This window comes from Pteronotus mesoamericanus, unplaced genomic scaffold (genome assembly GCF_021234165.1).
Source record: "Pteronotus mesoamericanus isolate MK-2021 breed Mesoamerican mustached bat unplaced genomic scaffold, CSHL_Meso_final contig_73, whole genome shotgun sequence".
NCBI classification, from domain to species: Eukaryota; Metazoa; Chordata; class Mammalia; order Chiroptera; family Mormoopidae; genus Pteronotus; species Pteronotus mesoamericanus.
In genome coordinates, this window is record NW_026555245.1 from 30,408,961 (window position 1) to 30,422,107 (window position 13,147).

Consider the following 13,147-nt stretch of genomic DNA (forward strand, 5'->3'; position numbering starts at 1 on the left):
TCAGTGCAGGAGTCTGGTCCCAGAGATGGTACCCAGCCTGACCCCTCTTTCCAACTTTGTGCTTGCTGGTTCCTTCAGGGTGCTGAAAATGGCCTTAGCCTTGGTCTGTAGGCCACCTCCTCTTTCTGACCACTGTTGAATTCTACACCTACCTCAGGCTTGGCCTTTGAGTCACCCTGAAGTCTAGGTGGGCCCCCACCCAAGTATTAGCTCCTTTGCCAATCTCCATCCCAACCTCTGTAATGTCACTAGATTCATCTTCATCATCATTGTTGTCCCAGATTTTCTCACTGTCAACTCTTTCCCAGGTCAGGCTGTATATGCAGTAACAAGTGCCAGCCCCGATCACAACACTAGCTTCCCTAGTACGACCCATACTGGGGAGAATGTGTGAACAGAATTCTTAACCTGGGCAGAGTAGGCTTGCTGTGGCTTAAAGGCTCCACTCCCAAGTCCAGGGTGGAGCCTTTAGCTATCGCCAGCAAGCTCTGCTGCAGCTGTAGATACAGAAGCACCTTCTCTGCCCTTCCAGATGTCCTGGGGGCATTGGCACCCCCACATACACCCACACAGGTCCAGACAGTTTCTCCCTTTTTTTTTTCTTGTTTGGAAGTTCACTGTTAATCAACCTTGTTTTTGGGCATTGTTCCTCCTTCCTGCTCCCAGGTTGGATGGACCTTTGGGCATAAGATGTACAGACACAAACTAGCTACTTGGCAGACACTGGTGGATGGTTGGACAGAACAGCATTTCACAGAGCCCCAATGCCAGCTTTTTTGAATTCAAGGTTCTGGTAGTCAAATGGATTTTGCCTTTTGTTTTCTTCTGCCCCCAATTCTAAGGCCCTTTTCCTGCATTGCACCCACCCACGCCCTCCCCCAGCCTACCCTTTTACCCCCAGTGAAGGGCCATTTTCCCAGCCAGTTCCACCCAAAGCAAGCAAGCAAGCAAACACAAACACAAACAAACCAAAACAGACTTTAAAACAAAAGCTATAATGAGACGAAGGACCCAGAAATACTCTACTTCTGGGTATTTATCTGAAGAAACTCAAAACACTAAATGGAAGAGACATAACATCCATATGTTTATTGCATCATTGTTTACAATAACCAAGATATGGCAGTAACATGTGTCCATTAATAGATATATAGATAAAGAAGTGGTGCATATATAATGGAATATGATTCAGTCATGAAAAGGAGTGGGGTTTTGCTCTCCGCAACAACATGGGTGGACTTAGTGGGCATTGTGCTGAGTGAAATAGAGCAAGACAAATGCCAGATGATTTCACTTATATGTGGAATCTAAAAAGCAAAATAAGCACAACAGAAACAGACTCATAAATACGAGAACATTTTTTTTATTGTTCAAGTGTAGTTGTCTCCATTTTTATATCACCACTTCCCCCTGCCACGCCCACCCCTCCTCCCACCCTCAATCCTTCCCCCCTTTGGCTTTGTCCATGGGTCCTTTATACATGTTCCTTGACGACCCTTCCCCTTTTCCCCCATTATCCCTCTCTTCACTCCCCTCTGTTTACTGTCAGTTTTTTCTTTATTTCAATGTCTCTGGTTATATTTTGCTTGCTTGTTTGCTTTGTTGATTAGGTTCTACTTACAGAAGAGATCATATGGTATTTGTCTTTCACTGCCTGGATTATTTTACTTAGCATAATGCTCTTGAGTTCCATCCATGCTGTCGCGAAGGGTAGGAGCTCTTTCTTTCTGCTCTGTAGTATGCCATTGTGTAAATGTACCACAGTTTTTTAATCCACTCATTTACTGATGGACATTTAGGTTGCTTCTAGCACTTGGCTATTGTAATTTGTGCTGCTATGAACATTGGGATGCATAGGATATTCTGAATTGGTGTTTTGGGATTCTTAGGGTATAATCCCAGCAGTGGAATTGCTGGGTCAAAAGGCAGTTTCATTTTTAGTTTTCTGAGGAAATTTTATACTGTTTTCCAAAGTGGCTGCACCAGTCTGCGTTCCCACCAGCAGTATACTAGGGTTCTGTTTTCTCTACAACCTCACCAGCATGTGTTGTTTGTTGATTTGTTTATGATGGCTGTTCTGACCCGTGTGAAGTGGCATCTCATTGTGGTTTTACTTTGCATTTCTCTGATGGCTAGTGATGTTGAGCATCCTTCCATATATCCCTGGGCCCTTGGTATGTCCTCTTTGGAGAAGTGTCTGTTCAGGTCCTTTGCCCATTTTTTAATTGGGTTGTTTGTCTTCCTGGAGTGGAGTCATGTGAATTCTTTATGTATTCTGGAGATCAAACCCTTGTCTGAGGTAGCATTTGCACATATATTTTCCCATATGGTTGGTTCCCTTTTCATTTTACTGGTGCTTTCTTTAGCTGTGCAAAAGCTTTTTATTTTAATGAGATCCCATTTGTTTATTCTTTCCTTTATGTCCCTTGCTCTAGGGGACATACTGGTGAAAATATTGCTGGGTGGAATATCTGAGAGTTTCCTGCCTCTGTTCTTCCCTAGGACTTTTATGGTGTTTCAACTTATATTTAAGTCTTTTATCCATCTTGAATTTATTTTTGTGTATGGTGTAAGATGGTGGTTGAGTTTTATTTCTTCGCATGTAGCTGTTTAGGTCTCCCAACACCGTTTGTTGAAGAGGCTATTTTTACTCCATTTTATGCATATGCCCCCTTGGTCAAATATTGATTAACCATAGAAACATGGGTTTATTTCTGGGCTCTCTATTCTGTTCCATTGATCTATGTGTCTATTCTTATGCATGTACCAGACTGTTTTGATTACATTAGCCTTGTAATATAGTTTGATATCAGGTATTGTGATCCTTCCTTCTTTGTTCTTCTTTCTCAAAATTGCTTTCTCAGAATTTCTCAAAAAGGGCTATTTGGGGTTGTTTATGGTTCCATATAAATTTTTGAAATGTTTGTTCTATATCTGCTAAATATGTCATTGGTATTTTAATAGGGATTGCCAATACAAATTTTTTAAAAAATGAAAAGTAATACTATGCCCTTTCCTTTGTAATTTTTCCAGCTTATTTCAAAGTATTATTTACCAGTGGTATTCCAAACATTTAAAAGATTAATACATACTTCTTTTGTTGTTATTTTATTTTCAAAATTCTGTAACTCAACCAGGGAATAAAATGATCTTCTCCTTACTCATTGATTTAAGTATCTAGTTATTAAGGAATGGGAGAGTTATGTATCTACTTATAAGGAATGGGCAAAGAGCATGAGAGATGTAGATTGAAAAATCATATCATAAACTAAGGAAAGAAGAGGAAGAGTGGAAAGGCATCAAATCAGGGTTAGGCATCAGTAGGCTGTGTGATAAGACAGCTGCCAGAGATTGACGTAGTAAGCACAGTTGTGATCTAGGGATAGCTTGGAGGGAAGTTGCATTAAAAAGAAGTGTTTAAGTGGACTTTGTCTTAAATGATATAGGACAAGAAGGAATATTTCTTTGTAGTTTCCTGGGAAACTGTCCTCTGGTGCCCTCTGTAAGCAAATGGCATAGAAAATGACACTAGTACTTAATGTTTTTTCCAAACAGGATATAGCTTAATATTCAATTTATAAAGTTACTATATATTGTGCTCATGGTACAAATGCCTCTAACTTGGAAATTTAAAAGCAGAAAGTAAAAGTCTTGTCCCATTTCCTTTCAATCCCACTCCTCATCTAAGTATACCTAAACATAAACATAAACACATAAACATATAAATGAATTATTTGCCTCAATAATATTTGATGTCCATCTTTTGATGTCCTTACATTCTTGTGTTTTCATGATATTCTGTCATGTGGAAGTTCCTAATATATTTAATGAATTCCTTATTAATGGATATTTTAATTTCTTTAAAATTTTTTGCTCTAATTATAAATGATGCATTAACATTCCTGTCCATATCTTGGAGCGGTTGTAAAAGTAACGCAGTTGTGTTTGTGCCTAGAAATATTGCGGGATCTGTAAGCTTATAAATTTATAACTATGATATATATTATACAAAGTACACCCAGTTTATGATTTACAGCAGCAAACATTTTTTGATTGCAGAACTCTTCTGGCTTTGGGGATTTAGAGAGAAGCTAATTCTGGCTCTTTCAGGAGTTAACCGTGTACTAGGTTGTAACTAGGTGTATTGATATATTTTATAAGCCAGGAAAGAGGAGTACTTATGGTTCGTTACATTTCTAACTCTGCTTCTATAATTCTTCAGAACTGAAACCATATTTTGGAGTCCGAGAAATATTGTTTATATGAGTACATATGAAGAATTATACTTTTGGGCTATGTTTTTGGAAGATGTGGAAAGAGCAAGTTTATTTTCTAGCAGTACAATGTAGTTTCCTATAATGTTAAATTTGTCAGTTCAAAAACAAGCCTTAAAATATTTTAAGTTCAACACCTCCCTCTAGTGGAAGAAAGAAAAACTCCCTCAATTACCAGTGTCCTTAACATGATTTTGTTAAACACACACACATATTTTCACCGTAGGGATCCAGGTAGCTTTTGTTTTGATTAGAAAATAAATTCTTTGACAAAATTGAAAAAATTTTCTTGGAAGGAGGCAAATGAACCTTGATGAATAACTTCATGAGATATTTTATGGTTCTTTTTGAATTTTTCTTGTATGTAACAATGTACCCCAAGATTGGGTTGTATTGATAACACTATAACTTAAATGTTTGAGGGCTCATCGACATGGACAACAATGTCGTGACTACAGGGGAGGAGGTGGGAGGATAAGGAGGATAAATGGTGATGGAAAAAATACAATTAAAAAAATAAAAAAAACAAATATTTGGACACACAAAATATAACAGGGATGAATATAACTAATGTCCAATATAACCAACCAATTCCATTAATAGAGCCTATATATACCATTTAGATTATGTATTTGTCGCATTTGCTTCAGAATTAAAAACAAACAATAGATTGTTAGATCATTGAAGACTCTTCTGAATTACTTCAGCCTTTGACCACTATCCCGCCCCCAAAAGATGAGCATCGTTTTGAAGCTGGTGTTAAATTTTCTGTGTACATTGATAGTATGTCATTTTATTTTATCATTTTGTTTGTTTGAAAAATATACATAGACTATCATACAGTATGCATTTTTGGCCAACTTGTCTTTTTCACTGGTTTTATTGAGATTTATCCAAGTTAACAAAGTAGCCCTGGTTCATTCAATTTAACTTCGATATAGTATTTTATCCTACATATATACCATAATTAATTTATCTGTTACTTTACTGATTGAGACTTAAGTTCTTTCCAAGTTTTAATTATTACAGATAGTGCTTCTGTGAACATCCAATTTTTTTAATGTGGATATGTAGTTAGTGCACGTGTACTTATTAAGAAGCAAAATATATGCCAAATTATTCTTCAAAATGGTCGCACCATTGTGAGAGAAGAGTTTCTTTTCTCTTATAGCCTCTTGAACAGTTGGTATTTTTTAGATTTAATTTTTTTTACAAAGGGATGCGTATGAAATAGTATCTCATTCTTGTTTAAATTTCTCTTTCCTTGACACTTAGCATGTTGTGTCTGTTGACCATTTATGTTTCTTCTTTTGTGAACTGCCAGTTTATATATTTTTTCTTTTAGTTTGTTTATAGTAATTTTTCTTAATATATTTTTATTAATTTATAGGAGCTTTTTCTATGTTTGGTTACTAATCCTTGGCTATTTATATTCCTATTGCAGACATCATTTTTTCTCTTTGTGGAGACATGGAGATAATTTACATAGTGTTTGATGTACAGTTTTAAATTAAAATTTTTCAAAATTTATTGAGAGAGAGAGAGAGAGAGAGAGAGACATTGATTTGTTGTTCTACTTATTTATGCATTTATTGGTTGATTCTTATATATGCCCTGATACAGGATTGAACCCTCAACCTCGGCATATCAGGATGACACTCTAAACGACTGAGCGGCCTGGCTAGAGCCAGTTTTAAACTTTAATGTAATAGAATTTATTAGTTTTGATGGATATTGCTTTTTTATGTCTTATGTAACCTAAAGTCATTAAGAGAATATACATTTGTTCTCTATATAGCATGAAATATGATCCAATTTTATTTTTTTCCAAGTGGATAACCAAATATCCCTGTACCAGTCATTCAGCTATCTATTCTGTTATCACTTAATGGTTTATAATGTTGTCTCTTTCATAATACCACATTCCTTTATATCTAAGTCTTGGTTCCTGGGCTTTGTGTTCCATTCCACTTGTGTGTCTGTCTATTTATGAATCAATACTAAATTTTTTTAGCCCTGGCTGAGTTGCTCAGTTGGTTGAAACATCATTTCATACACCAAAAGGTTGCAGGTTCCATCCCAGGTCAGGGCACATGCCTAGATTGTGGGTTTGATCCCCAGTCATGATGTATGGGAGGCAACCCACTGATGCTTTTCTTTCACAGCTATGTTTCTCTCTCTCTCTCTCAAATCAATTAAAAAACAACAACACATATCCTCAGGTGAGGATTTTAAAAAAATACTAAATTTTAAAATTTATCATGGATCTATAGTATGTCTTGATGGCTAGTATGTAGGTCAAATTCCCTGCTCCTTATTCTTAATATTTTTTTAGTGGGGAGAAGGAGAGTTATTTTGAGGTTTTTACAGTCCATGTGAGTTTGAGGATTGCCTTTTTGTATTCCCCCAAAAAACTTTGTTATAATTTTGGTTGGAATTGGATTAGATTGATAGATTTATTTGGCAGAGTTGACATTCTTTTAGTGCATATTATTTCTATTATCACTTTTACATTTTTGCTCATTCTGGGGGTAGTTCCTCAATTTTATATTGCAACCTTTGTGTTGAATTTTCATTTTTGCTTTTGGGTTTTTAATTTCCGAGAGTTTGTTCTCTTTTTTTTATCTTAAACTGAGAATATGTTTATTGATTTCTAGAGAAGGAAGGAGGAAGGGAAGGAGGAAGGGAGGGAGAGGGTGAGAGAGAGAGAAACATCGATGTGAAAAACATTGATTTGTTATGATAGGTTGCTTCCCATAAGTTCCCCTGTCAAACCTGCAGCCTAGGTATTTGCCCTGACTGAGGATCGATCGAACCCGTAACCTTTCGGTGTATGGGATGATGCTCCAGTCAGCTGTGCCACCTGTCCAGGGCAAGAGTTTGTTCTTGTTCTTGACGACACCTTTTTATAGTAGACTCTTTTTGTTTCATGTTTGTAATATCTTATTTTAACTCTCTGAGGGTGTAAGTTGTACTTGTATTGGTGTTTTATCCTCCTCCCTCGATTGTCTTTTTCTTTTTTTTTTTGAATCGTCATTTTTATTTTTGGTGTTAACAGTTCAGGCACATAGTGAAAGGTCATTACAACAACAGAAGTCCAAATTCCACTGATAATGTAAATTTTATCTTTAGTTGTATGCATTTCACATAAAGAAAACTCTATAGACTTGAGACTCTTAAGTAAAACATAAAAATAACACCAAGTCACTTATTTTGAAGTTGCTTTTAGAAAACTCATATTTTTGCCTTGTTTCATTAATTTTTAATTAACTAATTAAAATTCCAACAAATTTTTTCTAATTTTATCTGTATAAATTATGACAAATGTCAAAATTGTATAATAATACAGGGAAATAGATGCTATTAATTTTTGCGTTTTAAAGGTAATTAATTCTTTAAACTCCGACACTTGCCTTTGAAATTCTGATAACTTGAAATGTCATATCTAGCAAAATTTGTATGGCTTTGAAAATCCATTTGAGCTAAAGAATTGGATGTCTGGTTATTTTTTTCTCAGTGTTTGGTCCCATTTGTTAGTAGTAGTCTCTGAGTTTCACATGTGAATCTTTCTGAAATATCTGATTATCCTTGACTGTGTGTTTGTATTTAAGAATGGGGCACTAAAAAACTGAAAGGAAGCTCTGTATATGAAACACTTCCATTTCATTGGGGAATTTTAGATGATGTATTTTAGAATTGTACACCTGAAACCAGTGTAATTTTATTAACCAATGTCATACAATAAATTCAATAAAAATTGGGGAATTAAAAAAATGCCAGTATCTATAGATTTTTTTTCTTGGACTGATAGTTTCCCAATAAAGGAATATTCTCATCTCTTCCCTATGGAATCTTAAGTGTAGGAATTTGTGTTCTGGGAGCTGAAGAGAGAAAGCTGTGAAGTCTCACCTACTATGCAAATTTTACCTAATGTCTTAATTTTTTAAAATTTTATTTATTGAGAGAGAGAGAGAAAGAGGGAGAGAAAGGTGGGGGTGGGGAATGTCAGTTTGTTGTTCCACTTACTAGTGCATTCATTGAACCACAGTCTTGGAGTTTTGGGACAATGCTCTAACCAGCTGAGCTACCCAGCAAGGTCTCTCGTCCAATAATGTCTGATATTTATGAATGAAGAGCTTCTTAAGTCTTAAACTAACCTCTCTAGTAAACTCTTTTGGTTTTTCCAGGATGGAGAGGGGCATTTGTCAGGGAGGGAGCTGGCAGGGGTGATCTGAGGATATAACTAGCTGCTGCCTGTAGAGGCTTCCAACAATATTCATATTCATTGCTGCCCATGACTTAAGAAGAGAGAGAAAGTAGAAAACTTGATTGAGTCATTGACAAAACTTCAAGCCCCTTATATTGCTGTACCAGTGAATAAAAAGAAACATTCAGCCCTGGCTGGTTGGCTCAGTGAATTGAGCACTGGCCTACAAACCAAAAAGAAACATTCAAGGAGCAAATAATTTTAGTCTTATGTAAACTCCACCAGAGAATAGAAAAATCTTGATAACATGCTTAACTGACAGATCTTGGTACTAAACTGACAAGAATACAAGAAGACAGTTATAGCTAATCTCACTCATGAATATGGCTACACGAATATTATACAAAAGTAGCCAACTGAATGCAGCAAAATGTAAAAAGCCATTATATAATAAATGTTAGTGACTTTAACATTAGAAAATCAATGTAAGTTGCCTTAATATAATTAGTTAACTTGATTATGTAATATGTTTCCTATATATGTGAATAGAATTTTTAAAAATCTCTACTGTTTGAGAAGGTGGTTTTCTATAAAAACTCTGTGTATATGTGTGCTTATATTCCTATTCAAGAATATAGTAGTTATCACATAACATTAGTGACTGCTTGACCTCTGCATTAAAACTGCGATTGGGTCAAAATTTTATCTACATCTTGAAAGACCTTTATTTAAAAGCTATTTGTCAAAGCACATACATGCATAACCCATAGACACGGGCAGCAGTGCGGTGATGGCCAGAGGGAAGCGGGGCGTGGGGGCGGGGTGGCGGTGGGCCCAGAGGGGAAATGGGGACAACTGCAAACATGTCAACGATAAAAATAAAGTTATAAAAATAATAATACAAAGAGCTATAGACAAAAAACAATAGGTAGGTTAACATGTATATTAAAAATGTTAGCTTAAATCAAGAGAGAAAGCAGAAAACATGGAATAGAAAAGTTAAAAAAGCTATTTGGTAAACAATATTTAATACAGGTCCAGTATCATAAAGTTAAAATAGCACCAAAATAAGCCTAATAACTCCTAACTGATCGACCATTGATTTTCTTTTTTATAGGATTAAATTCAGACTTGCAGGGAATGACAGGCATGCTCTTCATCTAGCGTAATGTTATTTGGAATGATTGTATGTTTCTACACTAATCAATCGAATTGTATCAATAGAATGGGAATCACAGTCACACTTTCTAATAAGTAGTCTCATGATACTTGCGGAATAATTTCTTTTATGTTGTTGAATAAATATTGTTTGAGATAAGTGCCGTCAGCTAGGTATAAGCATCTTTTGGATATAGACTTTAACATTGTTGGGTTTTCTTTGTGATTAACAATGTAAATTGCTGTTTATTCATTTTAAAGTATACACAGCACTCTAAGTGGATTATTAAAAGTTGAATATTATGTACTTGTAAGTCAGAAAGACATATAATAGTGGATTTGATTAATGCTGGTACTATTGACTGCTTGAAGGAGGGGATTTATCCTGTAGAATCACAATAGTATCTTATATTTATGGTTTTAAAAGAGCTTTCATATGAGAAAGCACTCTTGTGATGAAATTAGATTACATAAGGCTGATCACATTACCATCTGTTTCTAAATCCAGAGTGTTATTATAATAACCAAGAGTGCTGTCTGCTGGTTGTAGGCAGAGTTGGCATACGTTTGCGCTGGTACCCAGCTTTCTTATCTATCGTTTACAGGTTGAAAATGTGCAATTAGATGAACTTCTGTGTATTAAGAAATATCTTACCTGAAGGAAATAGTTCTTTCCATGTGTTGCCAGCTATAGAATAGTAATTTTATTCTATAAATGTGGAGAGAGGAATTAAATTTTGTTCTTCATCCTTTGACTGTAGACTATACTGCTGGGTACTTTCTAAACTAAAATCTTTTTACAGAGAATTATATTTGGTGTTTGCAACATTCTTACTCAGATTCTAGTGATAACTTTTGAGTGGATAGAGAGTACTTGGAAGCATGTATAAATATATATATTTATACATGTTAACATCCCAGAATAAGATTATGCTGATGAGGGAAAGGTGGGAGAAAGAGGGCTTTGTCAAAGATCTTAAGTTAGAATAAAGAATATCTAGGTTAGTTACTGTGGAAAATACCTTTGATGTGTGTGTTAACTTTATGTTTCAACTTCTATAAAATTCAACTCTGATTTCTGAGTTTAGTTGGAAATGGAGATTGAGAGATTTAAGTAGAAGAGTGCCTGTTATTTTCTTTCAGTATTACAACAAAAATTGGAAAAGTTAAAAACTGGAGAGAAAATGAAACACAGCCATCTAGTGGATGCAACTTGAAGAGCTGTAAGAATGAAGTACCATGAGCTCACGTAAAAATCTCTCATGGGTCATTATTAGGCATTGAGGCCAATCATTCCTTATCACGCAAAGGAGCAATATTCACTTGTATTATTAAACACTTTAAAATTTTAATGAGAGGGGAAAACATTATATATAACAGTTGAACTACAGCATTACATAAATATCCTCAGAGGTCATTTGAACTACCATAACATTTTAGTAAGCTGTACAAATTTCATTTGTAATATGTGTTAATCGGATTTTTAAAATTGTAAACCTCTAATAGTGTTTTAAAAATACATGTATATTCTGCCCTGGCTGGTGAGGCTCGGTTGGGTGTTGTCCTGCACACCAGAAGGTTGTGGGTTTGATTCCTGGTCAGGGTACATGTCAGGGTTGTGGGTTTGGACCCCGGTTGGGGCATGCACAAGAGGCAACCAATGGATGCTTCTCTCTCACACTGATGTTTCTTTCCATCTCTTTCTTTCTCCCTCCCTTCTCCTCTTTCTAGAATAAATTTTTCAAAAAAGAAAAAATTTAAATACATGTGTATTCTGAAATATTACTGGGCAATATCTAGGCTTCTCTTGCCTATGTAAATTAACCTGTTATTCAGGTTGAAGCACAGATTTAGTTACTCATTGTCTACTATAGAATACTTTTAAGTCATTGTTGGCTTATAAATTTTATTTATGCAAAAATGAAATATTTCCAGGAGCAAGATAATGCTGTACAAAGTATGCACAAGAAAGTAGAAAAATTAGAAGCTGAACACATGGACTGCTCTGACCTTTTACGGAGACAAACAAGTGAACTTGAATTAAGCACTCAACGAGAGGAACGTCTTCGAAAAGAATTTGAGGTATATTTTCTTATTCTTTTATAACATATATATATTATCCAGTCAGTAATTTCAAGTCAGAGGAAGTTTCACTGTGCAATAAAATATGAAATTACTTTTTTAAAGCATGCATTTATATTGAGTATTTGTCTCTTTTGAAAACTTTTGTGTCTGAGTAAATTATATTTTGTTCCTAATTTTTAAAATCTGTTCATTTTTAACATTAATTTTCATGGAATATTAGGGAAGTTTTAGGGTAATTGTTTATATTATAAGGTTGAGGAAGCAATACAGGAAAAGGTTTTGATACATAATATTAAACTCTAATTTTATAGTATGAATCATTATTACTAGCTGTATGATTTTGTGGAATACTCAGGTAAGACTAGGTGAGAAAGGAACAGTAGTTTGCAGGTGAGAAAATATGATCTTTGTGAGTTATTATTACTGATAATCACTTTAGTTAATTTTGAGAGAAATTAAACTTATTAATTCTATTTCTTTTTAAATTGTTTTTACTTTAAAAAATTTATTATAAATATATATAACATGAAATTTACCATTTTAACTATTTGACTATACAATTCAGTGGCATTAAGTATATTCCCACTGTTATGTAGCTATGCAACCACCACCTGCCTCCAGGACTTTTTCATCTTCCGAAATTCAAACTCTGTATCCATTAAACAATAATTCTCCATTTCTTTTCCCAGCCAGCCCTTGGCAATCACCACTCTACTCCTAGACTATTTTTTGATTCAGTTTCTCTTTCACCTAATAAAGGAGAGGGTCCGTTGCTGACTAGTGAGATTGTTTCTACGTATGCAGGCCTTTTCATACGTGATTGAGTTTATTGCAAAAAAATGGTAAGAGAAGATAGGGCTGCAGAAAGAAAAGAGTTGGAGTCGCAACTAGATAGGGGTTTTCTTACTGGGCCTACTATCCACAGGCCTCAACAGCTCCACTGTGATGGATCCGCCTGATTCTTTCACATCAACAAGTTGATCTTGTGAGTCATTTCCATGTTGTACATCCTCTGGCAGGTTTCATAGCTTTTCCTCTGTCTTCAGCTTCTCACAGTACCGGCTTTGCTTGATGTCCTCAATGTTGAGGAGTCTGTTTATGCAGGGTCCTGTATGCACCTTTCACGTTTGCTTCCTGCACCATCACAGTCCTGGCAATAAACTTCAGATGTTTTGCCATGACCTTGAAATTAAGTCTTTATTCTGCAGGACATGGCTGGGCATGAGAGGTCCCTGGGCATGAGAGGACTGGGATAGACCCCCTACCCCACCATGACCTCTCACCATTCCAGGAGGGTTGGAGTGGGAGTTGGGAATGGAGTCTTTCTCCAATTCTACTTTATTTTTTAAAAAGATTTTTTTTATTATTTTTAGAGAGAAGGAAAGGGAGAGAGAAGGAGAGGGAGAAAAACATTGATGTGTGG

General features: G+C 35.4%; 1 protein-coding gene and 1 pseudogene across 1 annotated transcript in view; one reads left to right on the forward strand and one right to left on the reverse strand.

Moving 5' to 3' along the window:
• Positions 1-13,147, forward strand: part of CCDC171 (coiled-coil domain containing 171) — a 289,149-nt gene that overhangs the window by 37,169 nt on the left and 238,833 nt on the right. The window contains exon 7 of the mRNA XM_054583183.1: positions 11,575-11,721. Within this exon, the coding sequence (XP_054439158.1) occupies positions 11,575-11,721 (147 nt within the window). The remainder of the gene's footprint in view (positions 1-11,574; positions 11,722-13,147) is intronic.
• Positions 12,653-12,903, reverse strand: LOC129078468 (28S ribosomal protein S21, mitochondrial-like; annotated as a pseudogene).